The sequence below is a fragment of the Diuraphis noxia genome, unplaced genomic scaffold (genome assembly GCF_037042655.1).
Source record: "Diuraphis noxia isolate RWA-SAM2 unplaced genomic scaffold, SU_Dnox_SAM2 contig0001, whole genome shotgun sequence".
Taxonomy (NCBI): Eukaryota; Metazoa; Arthropoda; class Insecta; order Hemiptera; family Aphididae; genus Diuraphis; species Diuraphis noxia.
The window spans coordinates 29603041-29624415 of record NW_028301711.1 but is presented as its reverse complement, the minus strand read 5'-3'; the positions used below and the strand labels follow the sequence as shown (position 1 = coordinate 29624415).

The window sequence follows — 21375 nt, the reverse complement described above, 5'->3', positions numbered from 1 at the left end:
TTTAAGACAGATTAACATGTTTATAATATTTATATATTTCAATATTTTGAATAATGTACTCTACTTAAAAATCTTGTCATGGTATTCACATTTATTTTTAGTAAAATATTGAATATATTATATAGGTATTGAACGGACAAAATTAATTTATAATACAGTCTGCGTGTGGTGTAACCATTATTTCCTTTTATAATGACTCCAATATCCATCCAAAATTTTGTAATAATTAAAAGTTTCTTGCACTACATTACTTACTGTATTCAGTAATTTAGAAATATTTTATATTAATGAATTAATGCAATTTTTCAAACTTAATATGCAAAACTATTGTTTTTAATTCATTTTTAATTTTGTTACCATGTATAATATTCTTTGAGAGGTAATTGATTATTGGTTTAAATTTTAAATTATATGGTATTTTATTAAATTTCTGAATAAGTTATAACCTTATAAAGTTATAACAATATCAAAATCACATCTCTCATGCTAGTATAAAATCTCAATTAATTGATGTTGGCGGTTAAAATAATATACACAGTAGGTAGGATGTATTTACTATTTATTTCATATTTTAAATTCATAAATACAAATCTTCTGTGATTAAAATCAAAAATATTAAATTCAATCAAATAATATTTAAAATTTCGTACTATTATGATATCTTTTTGTTATTTACCCTACACCTGTTATTTATTCCACTTCCATCAAGATCGAACCAGAGAATATATGAAATTAATGATAATATATATTAGATTTATATTATAAATTTCATATACTCCGTGATCGAACCTTCTATTTATACTAGAATATACTAGTATTTATACTAGCCTTGGCAACTGAGTAGTTTGTAGTGGTTTGTACAACAGAATAGATGAAATCTATAAGACATATTTAGTGTTTGTACTATCATAGTTTATCGATAGTTTATAAAACAACCAAATGATTTTTCGATTGAATAGATATTTTTAAATCTCGATTGTTTAGATAACTATCGAGTGAATTACTCGATAGTTTTTAATAAATTGTAGTACAAGGTACAACTAGTTATGCATATGCACAATTTCATATTTTGACTTGGAGGTGCTTTACATATTTTAATGAAATAATGAATCAGATCAGTGGGTGCTCGCCCCCACCCTGTTTACGTGACATTTTAATACCAATAACATGTTTCATTAAAATAGATCTATTATTAAAGGGAAAATTATTTTCACTGAAACATAATAACAACATTTTGGTACTTATAATGTATTTTTAATATTTTTATGTTATATTATATTATCAAGTAAAATGTATTGTTATAATTCTAAATGTCGGATTGATATTGAAAATTTGTTGGATGATCATTCGACATATTCCGTTCAATATAATTATGAATTATTGATAAAACTATTATTTAACTTGAATAATGTTCTGCGGGTGAACCGATATGGAAAACAATATAGTCAAAAATGAATAGTTGTTTAACGTTAAGACGTTAGAAAAAAATTACTTTAAACAACGATTATAAATATAATCGTATAAACAGTATACTATTTTGAAGATGAGATTAGATAATTATCAAAGAATTTAATACTTGAATTAAAATACAAATTTTTGGAGTGGTTAATTTTAATATCGGAGAGGCTTAGCCCTTCTTAGCCTCCCCCCCCCAAAAAAAAAAAAAAATTGCGCCCATGTAGTTTTAACTTTTTAATAGCTTAATAAAACACCATTTTTTATCCTTTATTCAAGCGGACTATAGTATAAATTATTCAATATTTTTATAAATATCGATAGGACTATTCAAACTGAAAGCATCGAGTATCGGCAGTTCGATTATTCGATAGTATAGGTAGTTCGATTGTTTAGATTATAAAAACAATCGAATTAATAGATAGCTTAAAACTATCGAGTAATTAGATAGTTTTCAGTTTTTCACTCGATAGTGCCCATCACTACAGTTACTGTACACGTCCGTGCTACTGTATTATAATAATAACAAAACCACCTAAATAATAGTAATAATAATTGTTTCCCGTGATAAATCGTTCGTCGTTATCAGGGTCAAGTCGCAGACTGCTACACATTAACGATATTGTTGTACATCTCCACGGCTGTATATTCGTGACATCTCTCTTATCGTCCATTTGTCTTCCCCCCTACAGTTTTTCCCAGTGATTTATTGGATAATAATATTGTAATAATATCGTTTCATTTCGTTGCTATTTTCGTCCTTCACTGGGCTTTGTGTACACTATTATCGGTCGTCCATCTGGTAAAACCCACTGGATTTCGATCTATTCGTTTCTCGCGTTCGTTAGACCGTTGTGCGTCGTCCTTGGCCACAATATTAATTCGTGAAAATTCGTCGTTTAGCTCGCCCGTGTTACACTGTGCAGTATTGTGCCTTGAACGACGTCTGCTTTTTCTCGGTCCCGACCATTAACGAACCAAATCCGAACGGCTAAAACATGACTTCCAACGACGATCTGATGAAAAATACGATGTTGATCATCGAACACAAAATTAGAAACCTGGAAAAACGCAAGGTAACTTGGACGGACGTTGCTTAATCGCTGTAAATTATAATTTTTCTTCCTTGTGACGAACGTTTGATTTCTATCGTTTTCTCTACATATTCATTTGACCGTAATATTAATTTAATTTTTCGTATGTATCATAATAATTTAGTTCGGCATTGTAGAGTATGCTCATATTGTATTGCTGTTTACATTAAAGTTTCATTATGTTTTTCTATTATTTAAATTTGTTAATAATTTAGTAGATAATTGACCATAATTGTTTAATTTCAGTCCCAAATCTCATTTAGGTAATGTAAAAACAAAACGTGTACCTACTTGTTTTATTATAGAAGTTATTTTTAGTACCTTACATTTACATAATCATTCTTAGGTATAAATTATACCGTATAATCTACAAATTTGATACCAATTTTATTTGTGTTTTTATCTTTTTAGCATTTTTTTTAAATTATTGTCTGAAATGCACCTTATTATCAACCCCCTCATGATTTAAAATTTTTTTTTAAACAATTTGTTTTTATGCTTCAAAAAGATGGTGTAAATATTTTTTACCAGGAACTATTAATTTAGATTAGTGTTTCCCAAAGAGTGTGCCCTTTAGCACAACATATTAATAAAAATGTTAAACACACAGCTGCACCAATTGATAAATAAATTTTATTTTTTTGAATGATAACCACTATTTTTTTTAATGGTTTCTGGTAAAATTTTTTCCTGAAAATGTTGATAGTCTAATCATTAATTTTGGTTGACTTGTTTATTAACTATAATCTTATAAAGTTAAAGAAATTGATTAATTTTTTGAATTGAAAAATTGATATAAATCAGAGGTATTCAAACTGTGTGTCACGGCTCCCAGGAGTGTTGCAGAGTAATAGTAATACCTTGTAAAAAATTAATAATTAAAAATTTGTTTGTCAAAAAAAAACATTATCTTTCCTATAATAGTACACATAATTATGATAAAATTAGCTAAATGGATATAAGAATATAATTTTCTCACCTTAAGGTTTGTGTTGTTTGACATCTCTTTCTCTTGCAATTTTACATTCTCCTTTCCTTACCTCTCTCCTTACGTAGGTATAAATTCCACACTTAAGACATTTGGAATTTTCATGATTTGCCATGATATTTTTGCCAATTAAAAAATTTGTGGTTGATTCTTCACTACTAATAATTAAATAAAAATCTTTTGCCAACATATTGAGTGTATAAATTATAAAATATAAATTGTGGTGTCGTGCAATAAATGACGTACTGAGCTATTGAGTCCATATTTTTACAAAATGTCGTATGTTGTTATCTATGTAAGACAATAAAGATAAAATGTTGACCAAAGAAAAAAATTGAAGTGTATCTATTAAAGATAAACTCAAGTCTATGTAAAAACCGACCGGTCGCAGGTAGACCGCATACTACATGACAGCCGTAAGAAATAACTGATGCAATAAATGTAAAGTACCTAATTAATTAATAACCATTATAATAATAAATTACAGTAATAACATTGATTTTGATATAGGTAAGTGTATTTTAAAATGAAAATAAAGAACAATGTTTGCCAACAATTTTGTTAGCATTTGTCTCAAAACTTTTTTTTTTTTCGGAATGTGCTGATTACTGATTGAACTGTATAAAATGATGACTAAAAGAAAAAAAATTATTTAGTTCTTTCAAATATGTTTATACAAATTATTTCGATTCAAATTATTTATGCATTAATTTAACTTTAGAGGACTGTAGTTACTATAGAAACTAAAGAACCATAATTGGTGATTTGACTATCAACATTTTCAGCAAAAAAAGCTTTAATTGAAATCTATTGAAAAATATAGTTGTTACCATTTAAAAAAATTAAATTTTTTTTCATATTGGTACAATAACTGCGTTAAAAATTGTTGAAATGTTTATAAAAAGATAGCCTGTTAAAAGTAAAGAACCAAGTCTTTTTTGTTTTTTTGAAATTCCATATCATCGATCAATTATCATTAAAAAAACTTACACTCAAGAATAAAAGATATACCTGGTACATATATACCAACATTTTTCTTTAAGATATTAGTTTCCTTGATTAAATCAGATGCCCATGAATTAAATGGTATTCTCGTTATTTATGGTTTACTGCATGGTTTTATATTTAATTAAAATACCAATAATAAATACATTAATGTAGAAATAATAATAATAATGATATAAACATTTTAATACTATTTAGTAAAACAATCAATAATACAAAAATGTATAATAAATTATACTATAATTATTATTATAAATCATACTTTGTTATCTAATTACCTTTCTAATTCTAAATAAAAATTTTTATTATTATTATTTTTTACATTACATGGGCACCTACTTAAATATAAAATATCATACCTACCTAATTGTTTATAAAAATATTATCTATTATTTGACATTTCTATTTAAGTTAAAAATGTAAGCTTTACATTTAATTTTGTATATTTTACTGAGGTATTTAAGGCGAGATTGAAGGTTATTTCATACATTAATAAAATAATAATACCTAACAACTGCAACAATGCATTGGCATTAGTGCAATTTGGTCTAGATAATTAAGTATATATTGGAAGGTGTGGGGCTGTAACCCCACAAAACTACAAGTAAACAATTATGACTATTGGTTACATGGTTTATATTTATACATTTTTGTCTAGAATATTTTGCGTTACCTTCAGAGGTATTATTTTTTTTTTTAATTATGAAGAGAATAAATTTTGTTTTTTGCTATTTTTATGAGTTTATAGCCAAGTTTATAGTATAGATCTTACTTAAGGATTTTTAGGTCATATTTCAGTTATTTTTAGTGCTATAAAATACAAGCCCTGATTATTATTCACAACAGTTACAAATGTAATTGAGACGTTTCACCATTACTCCATTAGACTAAAAGTTATCACATAAATATTAATTATCCACAAAAAAAAGTCATTACGAGGTTGTGGGTTGCTAAAATTTGAACAATTATCAAAATGGGCTGTACAGTGAAGTTTGAGAACCTCTGATCTTATTATAAATTATATTCAGTTATAGGTATAACAGCTTAAGATAATTTATATTAGACTACTTAATTTAGAATTTTTATTTTTATTTAGCTTAAATTAGAAGGATACCTCCAACAAAAACAAGAAGGAGTGCGATTGAGTGATGATCAATTACTAGCTGCATCAAAATTTAATGAAGTAGTTAGTACTTTAGATTTTGCAAGAAATCTGAAAGACCAGTTAAATACTCTTTTAATAACAGCAAAACAAATCAGAAATAGTACAAATGGTGAAAAACTTCCTACCAAAATTGATAGTAAAATCAAGCAGGTTTTAAATTTTCAGGTAATTTCTTGTAGCAAAATAAATTATCAAATAATTGAAAATAACAATTGTTGTTTAATTAGCTAGTATATAGGTTATAGTTATTAAATTATTGAGATAAATTGTTAAATATGCAAAACACTTAGTTTTTATATTAATAAATTAATGTAGAAAAATTCATAAACAAAAAAAAATTGACAAATTGAATTTTTATTTTTTTTTTTTGAGTATATTTACTCTCATGCTTATTCATTTGGAAAATTATAAATCGTATACTATTAAAAACCAAATTTTTTAGTACAATGTCCTTTAAAATACATTGTAATTGATGTAGATACTAAATCTATCTATTATACTTCTTTATAATATAAGACATAGGTATATTAATAATTATACGAGTAGTATATAATATCATAGTTACTAAAGTTTATAGGAAAGTAAATAAAATCACTTACTATTTTATCCTGATATTTAAATTCTAAAGTCTAAACACATGCATAAATCTATTCCTTATAATTATTTCAATACTACTCCTTTCTGATATTAACATATTATGGTTTAGGCTAGTGTTCATATTCAATTTAATCTCAAACCTCTTCAGGGATGCAATTAGTCTAATTCACTGGTCACTACTATGAATAAGTTTTTGTTTGCCTTAACTAATTGTTGTTTGATAAAATATTATTTATAACTTTTGATTTATTGGTTTCTAATTTAGGTAAATGCATTTATTTGATTTATGAGTAATTTTTCCTTGTCTTGTTATATTAATTTGAATATTCATGTATAACCTTATACAGATTCTTCACAATTTCAACTAAATTCTTGCTAGATAATTAAAACTTTTTAAGATTGTAGTTTTTTTAGTCTTACACCAAAATTGCTGTTGAGTTTTAAAACTTATAATTTTACTATGGACTAAAAACCAAATTTGAAGTTTTCATTTGGTTTAATTTATTAATATATTTTACTAACATTTAAGCATCCTCTATTAATTAATATTTCAATAATTCTGATTAACTTATACATAACATTATATTGTAGATATTTTTAAAAATCAATATTTTAAAAATGTATATTATCATTTTTTATATCTTTGTTATTAGAATATTCTGGAAAGTATTAAAGATGAAACTGTTAAACAAGATTTATTAGCTGGTAATAATGGTGCAGTACAATTGACTGATGATGAGCTCTCAAAATTGTCATATTTTTCTAAAATGGTTTCACCAAAACGAAGAGTAGAAGAAGGAAAACCACTTTTTGAGGTAACTTATAATACTGAAAAAACTAACAAAGCCAGTGATAAATACAAGGAGGGGGGTTGTTTGGGAAATATGACTCCCATTTTAGAACGTGTTTTGTTTAAATTATTTTTTCAAGTGTTATTTTTCCCATGTGTATTTGAATGTTTCGATTGGTTGATTATTGTTATTAGAAATTTTTTTTTCTTTAACTTTAACTAGATACTCTCAAAATTCAAACTATATTGCTTATTGAAAAAAGCGAGGAGTATGAACATAACTCTTGAATTCATTTTTATATACCCCCCCTGGTTACCCCCGTGACATGTCACTGATCAGTGGCTGTCCTTGACTAATTCCAGGGGGGGGGGGTTGAAATATTTTTCACATTAAATACAATAAATACTCAAAAATAGAAGTCATAACAAAATTTATTTCATGCAATAACTTTATATTTTATATTTAACCTAGGGGGAGGGAGATCCACCCATAGCCCCTCCCCCCCTAACTGTGTTTGAATAGCTTTTATATTTATCTTATTTATAAAATATAGGTATATACTATATAATAAAAAAATGGTTTTATATTATTTATTTATTTATTATTATTATTATTTTTTTTTTTTTGAACTAACACTACATATTTATAAAAATGTATGTACAGATTGGATTTGTAATTGCTAGCACATTACAAATAAAGACGCACATGGAAATTATTTAAACCTCTATTTTTTTATTTTTTTATGTTTAATACAATAATTTTTATTTACTACGAAAATATATTAGTGTTTTTGATATTTTAATTGTTAATATTTTTTAAATTATAGGATCAACTTAAGACTGTTTCCAAGCACTACATGAAGCTTATAGAAAGTAGACCTAATATTGTAGCTGGTACAAGTTATGCAGATTTAAAAGAATGTTTATTAAAAATTGAAAAAAGTGGTTATCTGAACAATATAGTAAAACTTAAAAATGTTGATAAAGAAGTTAGTACAATAATTATTTAAATTATATGTATGATAATTACACTATATTACTTTTAAGGTAAATACAACAAATGAAGATAAAAGTTTAAAAACCAAAACACCTCAAGATATTCATCAATCAATAGCTTCCATAAGTGATGATTCACCAGATAACATACCAAGTAATTTATTTATGATTGGTATTTTGAATTAATTTAACCATCATTACTTGTTTAGTTTCCAGCAATCCTAATTTGGAATTCACTTCAAACAAAATTGAAACAATTTATTTTACAAATAACAATATTAGTGGAGATACAGTTGAACAAAACCCACAAAAAAGTAAAAACACCACAGATTCAGTATTCAATACATCCTTTGACTTTTTACAGGTATTTATATTTATATAATATATATTATTAAGTACACAATTAAAATGTTAAAACTAAATAATAATTCTTAAAAAAATTGGTTTTACATTATTTTTATTTCAGGATTCTCAACTTGAAGAAGATATTATAAGCGTTGACATGAATTCTATACCAACTCAAACATTTTCATCTACTGTTTACAGTAATCATGGACCAACAGATGATGCAATTTTAAAAATACTATCTACTCCTCCACAACACCGACCTTTGGTACCTATTCTACACAACATTTTTTTATTCCAAATAAATCAATTTATTTGGTGACAATTTTTATTTATTTAGGAAACAAAACAAAATCATTTAGAGAATGTTGTGGATGTAAATGTTTCTAATTCTAATTCCTGGACAGGAAAAACAGAAGTAAACTGGCAAAGTAGAACAGAATCAGGAGATAGTAATAATTTACCTAGAGAAAATTGGTCAATGGTTCAAATTATAAATGACAGCACAAATAATGATTGGCTTATAAAAAACAATTGGGTTCAAATGGCTGAAGTAGATAAACAAAACCAATCACCAGCACAACCAACTCAACCATCACCCAAACATTCCTCTTCTAATTTCGGTTTAGTTACTAACGGTATATAAAATGATTATTTATCAACTTTAATGTTCTAATGTACTATGAAAAGATAGGATATAGGTATTACCTATAATTTTAAATAATTTAATTTGATTTAGTACTTTAGCATATTAATATTTATTAGTAAAAGGTAAAAATATTACAAAAATAAGTAATTTAAGTACAATATAATGAAAGACTATCTTAGAGTACTAATTTTATTCTCGATCATACGTACTTATTTTAAAATTTTAATCTGAATTAAATGTTTAAATTTGTTTATAAACATGCAATGTGCGACTGTTTAACCTTCAGGTAATGTAAAATTCCAATTCAAGAAAGTCTCGCCTATTCTTACCCAATAGATTTCAACCTAACAAAGTTTATTTAAAACAAATTATCAATTTAGGATACACAGAGAATTTCGATGAGTTATTGCAAAAATCAGTGGTTTCCAATAAACAAGAATCATACCCTGTTACTACTTCCTCTAATAATTCAACGTATTATCAAACCAATTACGGGCAGCAATCGCTAGAACGTAATATTGGGCATTATACTAATTCTAATGGTAGTAATCCTAGGAGCCACTCAAATGATTTTAATAAAAGATCTGCTTCCATGAAATCCAAAGCTTCATATTCAGGAGAAGGTTGGTGATGCATATTATATTTGATAATGAATAATATTTAACAATGTATTTTTATACAGGAGGACCATCACGAGGTTATCAACAAGGCAACTCATATGTTCATAATAATCGCTTTTATAAAACCAATAGCAATACCAACATGAGTAACGATTATTCTAGAATCTCACGGCAAACCTGATAAATCTTACAATTTATTACTTAATTAAATATTCTACTGTGGAAATTGAACAGTATACATTTCATTTATTAAATTTGAACTTCTTAGATAATATTAGAGAGCCCGTATAAGCTCTTAAAGGCTCTTTATATAATACCAAATACTTATATATCCTCATAATTCAATTGTTCGTATTTTTTTTTTCTTAAGTATTTGAGTTCATTGAACTCAAAATATGCACTTACTTCAATTTATGCATTTTTTTTCTTGAATTGTGACTGTACACTTAAAAATAATAACTATTATTTAAAAATGCATATAACAGATAAATATTTAATGTTATTACAATTTTTTTAGGTATAATTAATTTTTTTATGAATGTTATTGCAGTATATGTGTCTAAAATTAATAAATTACTAAGTCATGGGATATTTTTGGCGTCTTTTGTTCTTGGTGGTGGTTTTCTACATAATAAATGGATTATTCTGATTTTTATTATTCCATTATGTTCTCTCCACAATTTCATCATTATTATTTTTATGTTATTAGAATAATTTATATTATAATGAATCACAAGTTTCATTAGTTTCAAGAAAATGTAACTATACATATTGTGTAATTAAATAATATCAATTACTTGGCGAATTCCTTTATAGATTCCTTGTATTATTTTATATATTGTATTTATAGTTATTCTTACATTTATATATTAAATTGAAACTGAATATATGTATGGAAATTATATTATAACTGAATAGTGTATATTTTGTTTTATTCATTTAATTTTATATGTTTTATATGATAATGTAATAATGTTATAAACACAAAATGCATTACGTATTTGAATTTGAACCAGAGTTTTAATTAAGAACTCTAAGATTGATATTCTATGGAACTAATATTAATATATATATTTATAACTGACAGTTATTGATTCTTATACAAATTTTTATCGGTACCAGTTCTTTTTTATCTTGGTTCACACTAATTGATACAGTAATAAGTTACTTATTATTCCTTATTATTAATTATTTCTAAATGTTTAATTGAATACTGTAGTAAAATCATAATGTTATACATTTAATATACACAATAAATTTTAGTATTATATAGTATAATAATTAATTACTATTCTTAATTTTAAGATTTTTTTTTTAAAGAAGAACAAGTATCGAGAACCAAAGTTAGGTGTGAAATATTTTGGAACCGAACATCACCAGAATCGATAATTTTTCTTAGAACTGGCCCATCCCTACTGTATATTAATCCACTATCATTGTAAGTGGTGCATTTATGCGCTCACAGTAGCACAGTTAAACATAATTTTTATCAGTGTTCTAGATTACAATAATTAATGATATAATACACATACACGCGTATAAAAGGATTGGAAATAATACCATTAATTATAATAATAACCTTTAACATATTTAATGAGATTAAAAATAAAACAAATTTATTTTTTATGCATGTATTCTAAGGAACAAATTAAATCTAACAAAACCGAGGAAATTGCATTGCTATTAAATTAGATTTTTAAATGATACAATATTAACATTTGACGATTAATGATTATAGTGTATTTTCAAGCCACTAACAAGATACGTGAATCAGAGATAATAAGTAATAGTAATAAAAATCAAAAAGATAAATTTTTAAAATATACAGTGAAAATAAAACCATTTTTCATACAGAAAATAGTTGTCCTTTTTTCAACAAAATTATCAAGTTATCTTGCTATACATAATTTAATTATAATGATTTATGTCTTATTGTGATTTAACCATACAAAATTAAACAATGACATATGTTATTTAAAAAATACATTTTTTTAGATTTTATATCAGATAATATGATGAAAAATTAGTGTTGAAAGTTTAAATCATTAAGAATTAAGTAGCCTGCAGGTATCCTAATTGAGGTGTTTTCATCAAAAAACATATAACCGTGAAAATAAAATGTATTATACATTAATGCATAATATAAATAATATTGTGCAATAAAGAATTTTTTACAAAAGGTGTAGGTACTAACTAATTAATAAAATAGTTCATAACTAGCACACATCATATTATTACCATATAATATTTAAAATTAAATTGAAATTTTTATTAAATCTGATGACAAGTGACTAGGTACTAGGAATTACGAAAGTTGTCCTTTTGTTAACGACATCTACAAATAATATATTATTTTTAATTTTTATTAGACATAAATAATCTGTACAATATTTGCTCAATAATAGTATAGAAAAAAAAAGAAATAATACCAAAGGTGTGATTAAGCAGTACAAATAATATGAATATAATACTATGTTATAGTTGCATACTAAAATCTAATTGTGGTCTTGAGGACTAAATAATAATCAAATATTAAATTTGTAAGTCATGGTTATGAACAGATGTACATACCACATAGTATATTCCTGAATCTTGTGCAATTTAATTTGATTTGATTAATTCATGAAATTCATTTGTATTTTGTTCTTACATGGCTGTATAACATTTTATTAAATGATACAGAGTCAATGCTTGAATGCCTGAAGGATCTATTTAGTATTTCTCAAGTATACCTACTTGATGCTTATAATTTGAAATTATAATAACAACTGTATTCCTATATTTTTTAATATCATATAAAATCACAATTGTGGTTATTATTAGGATTTAAAACTGGCGGATTTTCAACATTTTTCTCGGGGGCGCTGAAAAATAATAAGTATTTCAAATTTTCTAAGGAATTATTTATATTTTTATTGAAAAATGTTTTTGCCTTGGTATTAGAGTATGCAAAAAATATTAATATTTAATATTAATTTAATCGTGAAAATTGAACTTCCTATAATACACATTTTGTATCTTACATGTTATAAGTCACATAATATTATTTAAATAATATATTGTAGATTAATATTAAGTAATATGTAGAACTCACAAAAACTAAAAACAGTAAAAAAATTTAAACAGTCAATGTGCAGTCGAAATAGTCGAATACATAAAATACCTACCTATACCTTTACCATTGATTATAGAATCTATTCTATAATCAATGCCTATACCTATACCATAATAGCAAAAGACCAAAATAATTGTCCTTTGTGTTCCTGGTGGTCAATTGCCGCAGTGAAATAAAGACTAAAATTGTGTTGTCTCTGTCTTACAAACGTACAACATAACAAATTTAACGTTCATATAAGAATACGGTTTGCATGCAATTTTTATAACTAGATTGAATTTACCTCAATTAAAATTTGAAGGCAAAAATATTTAGAGAATCTCGGAGGATTTTATTGATATTATTATTTTAAAGTATGTTATGATCGTTTTAAAATGTACAAAAAAAAAAAATTAAAAAATGGACATAAATTACCATTAAAAATAATAATAATATCAATAAAATTCTCAGAAATGCTCTAGATAATATTTTTAAATTTTAAAAGTGATGGTAAATTCACTCTAATTTTAGAAATTATAGAGCAAGACGTATGAATGTTGTACGTCTGTAACTTGTAAGACGGATAAAACAAATGTCCGTGTGGATTCTTCTTAAGAGGACGTTTCACCCGCATGTGTTGTCTCCGTCTTACAAGTGCGTAACATTACAAAAACTTTTACGCGCGGGAAAGAACCGAGAAAGATACAGTTATAACTAAGAAACGAAATTTTCATCACATAAAAAGGAGAATTTTGTCTGTGCAATATCGTTTTTATTTTTTCGATATCAGAACTACAAAAAAAGTTATTCATGCTTAAAAAACGCAAAATTAATGTATTATAAAACAATAAGAATTTTTGTTGTATAAGTGATATCGAAAAAATAAAAACGATATTGCACAGACAAAATTCACCTTTTTATGTGGTGAAAATTTCGTTTCTTAGTTATAACTGTATCTTTCTCTGTTCTTTCCCGCGCAAAACAGTTTTTGCAATGTTACGCACTTGTAAGACGGAGACAACACATGCGGGTGAAACGTCCTCTTAATCAGAGGTACGAAGTGACAGCACCGTATTGTGTACATCTTGATTTTTACAATCCGCATAAAAATCCACTAGTATTGAGGTGGTGGCGTCACAGGGTCGGATTGGCCCGGTGAGTTTCCGTGTAAAATTCGGTGGGCCGCTTAAGTCATGAGGCCGTTAAGTGAAAATGGTAATTGGTAATCGGGAAAAAAAATCCCCAGACTACAATATTATATTACTCAAAAAATTTTTTAAACGTCATAATTAGTATCTACTATCTATAATTAATATTTAATTAAACAGTCGCGTATATTATATTACATTGTTAAAAAACTATATATTATAAATAATATTTTGTTTTAAATTACGATGATACATTATGTTTAATTCAACTTCATAAGTACCTAGGTATAGCACATAAAAACATTTATAGACTAAAATGTGTTGAACTTGCACAGTATATGGTTGACGGTTCAACCACAGAACAGATACAATGGTTCAACGGTTGTAGCTGTTGTTGATAATATTATTAGGTATTTCTACGTATGTGGGCTGTGATAGAGTACAAAAAACTCGGTGTGCCGGATATGTTCAATTCGACCAAATACTATAAATGACAATACGGGACAAACAATGATAATTGTAGACGACATAGCCCCCTGAAAATACTCGGACGCGCTCTATGTGTCAAATACTGAATTTCATATTAATATACTAATACGAAGACCGCCCAATTTTAAAAAGCTATATCTCGCTAAAAATTAACAAAAATGATAATTCGAACGATAAAATTAAAAAAAAAATAACCTTATTAATTTAGGACACTTTAAATATGGGTTGCTAATTGAAAATCAAGTTGATAATGGTTTCACTATTAAATAAATGGGTGAAAAAATAAAAATTTCATACATTTTGAGAAAAGCATGAAACAAAATATACTGAAAAAAAATGATAAAGTCAAATAAAAAAAATCATATGTCATATAAAAAATCGATTTTGTCGAAAACTGGTTTTGCGTAAAAATTTCCGTTTCCCGATTTTTTTTTTTGAAAACTACTGGAAAATTTTTACTTTTGACCTCTATAATGTACCAAGGATACTTTCCTACTTTGCTATAGGTAACCACCTCTGATGTTTGAAATTAAAACATTATTTCGACAAGTTATGATTTACACACATACACAATAAAAAAAAAACATCATTGTAAAATCAATACATTCATCACTTAGTTCAGAATCTAAAAACACCCGCTCTCTGTTTTATTTTAAGGAATCTATAAATATAATATAAATATAAATATCTATAAATAGTATCCGATAACCAAAATAAACATTTATTTTTACAAACATAAATGTTTATAATAAATATGTGATATAAGGCATATAATATCTCTTTTCTATGTAATGAGCCTTCATGAATTTAATTTATAATTTAAAATAAAAAATAAAATGCCTTCACACAAAAGTTGTTCGTTTTGGAGTTGCACAAATAACAGCCGACGAAATCGAGGTTTAAGTTTTCATAAATTTCCATCAGATGATAATTAGTAAGTGTATAGTTATTCTAATTACTCAGGTAAGTACTATAGACTCAGTGGCGTAACAAAAAATTTTGGGCCCCACGCAAAAATAAAAAAATGGGCCCCTAATATATTGTTGTATCAAATATAACCCTTAAACCAATGGTCTCAAATTACTGTGGGCCCCCCGCAACGCATGGTCTGCAGCCCTCAGTTACGCCACTGACTATAGTCAAATATCTATAAGGAGATTTTTTGGCCATTTCAAGGAGGTATCACAGATTGTACCTATACAAATACAATTATATAACCTGTGGTAGTTCATTAAGATTTTTATAATTTTATACATTTCATACTTTCATAGAAATAATTGGTCAAAAATATTATTTATTCTGTAACCAGTAATATGATTAATTAGAATAAATAATTTATTAAAACAATAAATTATGAGTGTGTCAGATACCTAATTGAATTGTAAAAAATACATTTTAAAAACACATTGCATTTTTTAAATACCTCTAATGGTTACATTCCTACATGGCATAATTACATGATTTAGTTAATAGAAAACCAAGTTAGATTAATTAGGTTAAGTTAATTAAAAATTTATTTTGAAATATTATTACCTACTTTAGTTGCATACTATGGCTTGATCAGTGTAAAAACCAAAAAATAATAAATGAATATTATAATTATGGAAAAAAAAAAATACAAAATTATACCATTTGTTCAGAACATTTTCAACAGGAAGATTATTATAATTATACAAGCGGAGTTCGGTAATATTGATTTGATTTAAAAAAAAAAAAATTAAAAAAATGTCTTACTTATTTGATTAAAATTAGGAAAATTTTAAACAAATGGGCAGTGCCTGTGTTAACATCGTGGCAACCGCCAGATATGAATAAATCAACTACTGATACTACTGCAGCATCACCTGAAAAATCATTAGTTGGTAAAGAAATTCAAATGTTTAAAAAATAAATATGCATATGTGATTTATTACTTTTTTACTTAATTTAATTTTCAACAATTTAATACAATATTAATTTACATTAGATCACAGTGAAAAACAAATAGACCTTGAAAGTCTCTCAAAGGCAAAAATTGACCACACTGAAAATCAATTTGAGAGGAAAGAACCTGGGTGGAGCCCTCGAAACCCAAATCCTAATGATATTGGTAGTACAATTTATTAATTTAACTTCAATACTAATAATTTTAACTATTATAATAGCTTGTACAATATTTTACTTTACAGGTAGAGAACTTTTTAAAATTTCAGTAAATAAAAAATGTAATAAAAGAATATTTATGCCACGTTCTTTAAATTTTGACAAAAATTCTATGAAACCAGAAGATTTACTTGAATGTAAGTTTCCTAATTACTTTTTTTTACTTTAGAAATGTTCTGTTTGAGAATTTAGTATCAATTCAAAAAATGTTTTTAAATAAATAATTTTAATTAATTAATTTATATTGAATTACAAAAAAAAAAAAAATACATCATTAACTTATTTGGTTATCTACAGTTGTCAAATAAATAATCACATAACAATTTTGATTTGATTTAAAAAAATAAATAATGGATCAATATATTTTATAAGATAGTTGAATCAAATAAACTTCAATGTTTGTTTACAGGTAACTTATTATCAGATACTCAAAATAATACAGAACTTCAAAAAAAAAATAACCAAATTAAAAACAAAGATACAAATTTACCAAAAAATGATTCACACTAAAAATAAACAAATACAAAATTTAAAAACTAAAAATAGTGACAAAACTAAAATTATGGTAGAAAAGACAAATAATAATTTTTTGTTAAAAACACAGATGAGACTTATGAGTTTAAAAAAAAAATCATGGCGTTTTAAAGAGGATGAAAAAAAGTTTGCTTTGAGTTTATATTATAACTCCCCTAAAGGCTACACATTCATGAGAAAGTTTTTATGTTTACCTACAGTAAGATCACTTAGGCGATGGCTCCAAAATTTAAATGTAGCTTGTGGCATAAATGAAAACATTTTAGAAGTGCTTAAATTTAAATTATCATCTTCACCACTATCAGATAGAGCTGTGTCAATAGTTTTTGATGAAATGTCAATAAAGCAATTTATATCCTACAATTCTCAAAACGATATGTTTTCGGGTTATGAAGATTTTGGCAATTTGGCAAATTTGATTGATTCAAAAAGTATTTCACCGTGTAATCAAGCGTTAGTTATAATGTTAAAAGGTATAAAACATTCATGGAAACAAGTAATTGGTTACTTTCTTTCAAATGGACCTATACTAGGAGTAAAACTTAAAACTATTATATCAAGTACAATTTACAAAATAAATTCAATAAATCTTATTCCAAAAGTCATTATTTGCGACCAAGGAACAAATAATCAACAATTAAGAAAACTACTTGGCGTGACAAAAAATGAACCATGGATAATTTATGAAGATAATAAAATATTCTTTATGTACGATACACCTCACCTTTTAAAATCGGTTAGAAATAATTTTAAAAAGTATGACTTCAAGCATCAAAACGAAATATATTCATGGACAGATATTGTAGCTTTTTATAATCTTGATAAAGATAAAGTGCCAAGACTAGCCCCAAAGCTTAAAGAAATACATATCAAGTTGCCTCCATTTTCTCCAATGCGTGTATGTTTGGCAGCACAGACTTTTAGTCACACTGTAAGCTCTGCAATCTTAACACTTGTATCAAATAATCAACTTTGTTCCAAAGCAGTCTATACTGCAAAATTTATCAAACTGTTAGATAATTTATTTGATGTGTTTAACAGTGTCTCATTTGATGAATGCAAAGTATTTCGCAGACCTCTATCTGAAAATACAATCCATTGGAAATTATTAAATGAAGCATTACAATTTTTTAATGATTTGGAAATAAAAAATGCAATGAATAAACAACCTCCGTGCATCACAGGATGGATTGCAAATATAATATGTTTAAAACATTTATATCAAGATTTACATGATAATTTTAATTTTGAGTACCTTTTAGTGAGACGCTTAACTCAAGATTGCCTTGAAAGTTTGTTTTCGGTGATTCGTGCAAAAGGAGGTAATAACATCACACCAGACTCCTCCAAGTTTCATTCTGCAATACGAATGTGCATTGCTCAACAACTTCTTATGCCTCCCATTAATGGAAATTGTGAGGTTGATGCATGTGCATTTTTAATAAGCTGTGCTGATTTACTTAAAAATAAAAAAAAGTTTAAATTTGAATTTCAACAAAAAGAAGTAAATATTTCTTCACCTGATGATATAGATTCCAGGTTTGATGATAATTTAAGTGACATGAACATCAAAGTTATACAGTTGGGTATTCATGAAGAAAATGCTATAGCTTACATAGCTGGTTGGGCTAGTTCAAAATTAAGCCACATAGAATGTGTAAATGAACTGGCTACAAAGGATAAAGACCAATTAATAACGATGAAAAACAATTTTATAACTATGAAAGAATACGAAGAATGTAACTTACTTTTACCACTTCCGGGCACTTCAAAATTTGTTGAAAAAATAGTTTGTCTTTTCAATAATAATATAGAAAATTTATTGATAGACAACAAACATGGTATAAAGAGTAGAATGTTGGCTAAAATTGAATGTTACATAAAAATATGTCCCAATATTTGTCAAAATTGTAGATTTTTATTCATTGATAAAATTTTGAATGTAACCATCAATTCTTTTATAAAAAAATGTAATAATACACCAACTTTTAAACAAGTGAAAAGTAAGAAATTAAAAAAAATAATGCATTTATAATAATGTAAGTACCTATTTTACTTGTATTGTTGTATTTGTATGTAATAGGTATGAATATTTTTGGTAAATAAATTTATTGTATATTATATTATTATATTATAATAATATAATAACTGTTAAAATGTTAAATACTTAAATATAAAAATATTATGTAATATGTATTTACTTTTACTATTTAGTAATTAGTTTTAGTATTTTCAAATACTATAAATGATTTATAGTATTTGGTATTTTACAGCTGATCAAAATTTTCTGTTACCTATATAGCTGAATATTACAAATTACAATCCTAGAGCGCGTTAGTTACTTTATCAGGGGGCATACTTATTTCGCGATTTTTGACACTAGTTGTCCCGTATTGTCATTTATAGTATTTGATTCGACCTTGGTCGTCGACAAATAAAACAGTTTTCCGGTGTCATCGATAGGATTCTTCCGCCGCAGCGAGTGCGGACTTTGATTACGGTATGAACGTTTTGGGATTTCCGAACAAACTAATTAATGTTGTTTCCGACAAAGTACGGTTCCGGGACTAAAAAGGTGGGATAAAAAGCGGCGGAATGTAACGTCGAACGGTGTGCTAGAACAGCTAAACACAGAAATAAGACTATGTTATAGACTTATAATAGTGCTCGAGTGAACGCTTTTCTACTTGAAGATGAGTCGAAATTATAATTCTTTCAGAGGAAGCGAAACAATAGTAGCAAAAAAATTAGTCAGATTAATCCTTTCACTGCAGCGCGAAACAACAGAAACGAACAAGACCGACAACTGTTTAAAAAGGACAAAGCGTCAACAAAAAAAAAACGACGGACACGATCGGTACTAGATATTTTATTACATTGTCGTTCGTGTTCACTAACACATTACATATTGTTGTATTATTTATTTAATTAATCGATTCTTCGCCATGTTTTTGTGTATAATAATATCATGGTTCGGGCCATGGTCAATGGTCGTGGATCCTGAAACCGGCGATATACTTACTATGTATATGCTATGCCGGCAATAGAGGATGAGAAGAGATCCGTAATAATTCGTCGATCGGTCGTTGTCGGATCAACGGTGTTTCGTTCAGCAGCCGATAGATGTCGTTCGCGTGCACGGTGGTTCGGCGTCGCAGACTCGACGCGGTCACCTAGCGTTTTGAGCGAACCGCAGCCATCGGATTTCGTGATCGGCAGACGCGACGACGCCGAAAGTTCGCATCATGTCCGGTCCGGACGCACTGAAGACCAACCGATTTACATCTATGTCCAGGAAACGGTGTGGTATAACACCAGCCCACTGCACCGGGTCGTGACAGGGCTGACTGTATATAGGCAACCGAACAACTCGCTATCTGCAACTCCGGTTCCCCTTCAACACGAAAAAATCTTTCGCCTTTTACTAAAGATTTCCGTGGAGGGGAGCATTCAAAGGAGTCTCGAATGAATTTTTTTAAAAGCCTGTCCAAAAGGACGGGCACCTGTTACTCTGAGTTTAATCGTACAATGTGCTGGGTAGTAAATGCTCCATCAGTATACAATAGTATACAATTCTCACCGATCTGTAGGTATTTTTCAAATTTGCTATTGTAACGGTTAATAGTAAATACTAAAATTCAACTCGTATTGTTTATTACTTTATACTTATTTCATAACGATAGAATATTGTTTAAAAATTGATTGATGTTGAATATCACATGTACACAAACCTATACAATTAAATTTGCTGAAGCCTGTGGTGGGATATGAATTAAAATTAAAATCTTTAGTACATGACAATAAGAGCATTTTATTGATAATAATGATAATATTATTATGATTGTAGTTTATCCAGCGAGAGAATGCGCCGCGGCACCAAACGAAAATCAGTTACGACTGAGTACCTACTATAAAATATAAATGATTTATTTTTATAGTATTTAGTACAACGATCATATTTTTAGGTCAAGTCCAAGATATATGACGCATTAACCCCTCGTGAATTGTATTATGTATAGTCAATAGTTATTCTAGTCTTTAGCCAAACCAGTGGCGTATTTATGGGGGGGGTTTTCCAAACCCCCCACCGGCCCCACCCAAGAATTATTGAATGCGTCTGGAGACCTTAAATTTTAAATATTTAAATAATAATTATATTTATAAATTATTGTATTATGATATGACACCCCCCCTAATCAAAAATTGTAAATACGCCACTGAGCCAAATATATTGTAGAATATTACCAAATACTGTAACGTCTAG

The 21375-nt window shown here is 27.0% G+C and overlaps 1 protein-coding gene and 1 non-coding gene across 3 annotated transcripts; both read left to right on the top strand.

Annotated features, from left to right (window-relative positions):
- The first annotated feature begins 1933 nt into the window (after positions 1 to 1933).
- Capr (Cell cycle associated protein caprin family member) lies at positions 1934 to 10626 on the top strand. 2 transcript variants are annotated; one of them, XM_015511543.2, is made up of 10 exons: positions 1934 to 2531; positions 5639 to 5872; positions 6958 to 7119; positions 7922 to 8083; positions 8142 to 8244; positions 8300 to 8454; positions 8557 to 8703; positions 8776 to 9073; positions 9465 to 9707; positions 9767 to 10626. In XM_015511543.2, the coding sequence occupies exons 1-10, from the start codon at positions 2454 to 2456 to the stop codon at positions 9883 to 9885; spliced, it is 1701 nt and encodes a 566-aa protein (XP_015367029.1). In that variant the 5' UTR covers positions 1934 to 2453; the 3' UTR covers positions 9886 to 10626. The 2 variants fall into 2 exon arrangements, with proteins under 2 accessions (XP_015367029.1, XP_015367030.1); XM_015511544.2 differs by lacking the exon at positions 5639 to 5872.
- A 9865-nt stretch (positions 10627 to 20491) lies between these two features.
- Positions 20492 to 20613, top strand: LOC149060530 (U5 spliceosomal RNA). Its single transcript, XR_016190053.1, has one exon. It is a non-coding gene; the product is annotated as a U5 spliceosomal RNA (small nuclear RNA).
- The last annotated feature ends 762 nt before the right edge of the window (positions 20614 to 21375 follow it).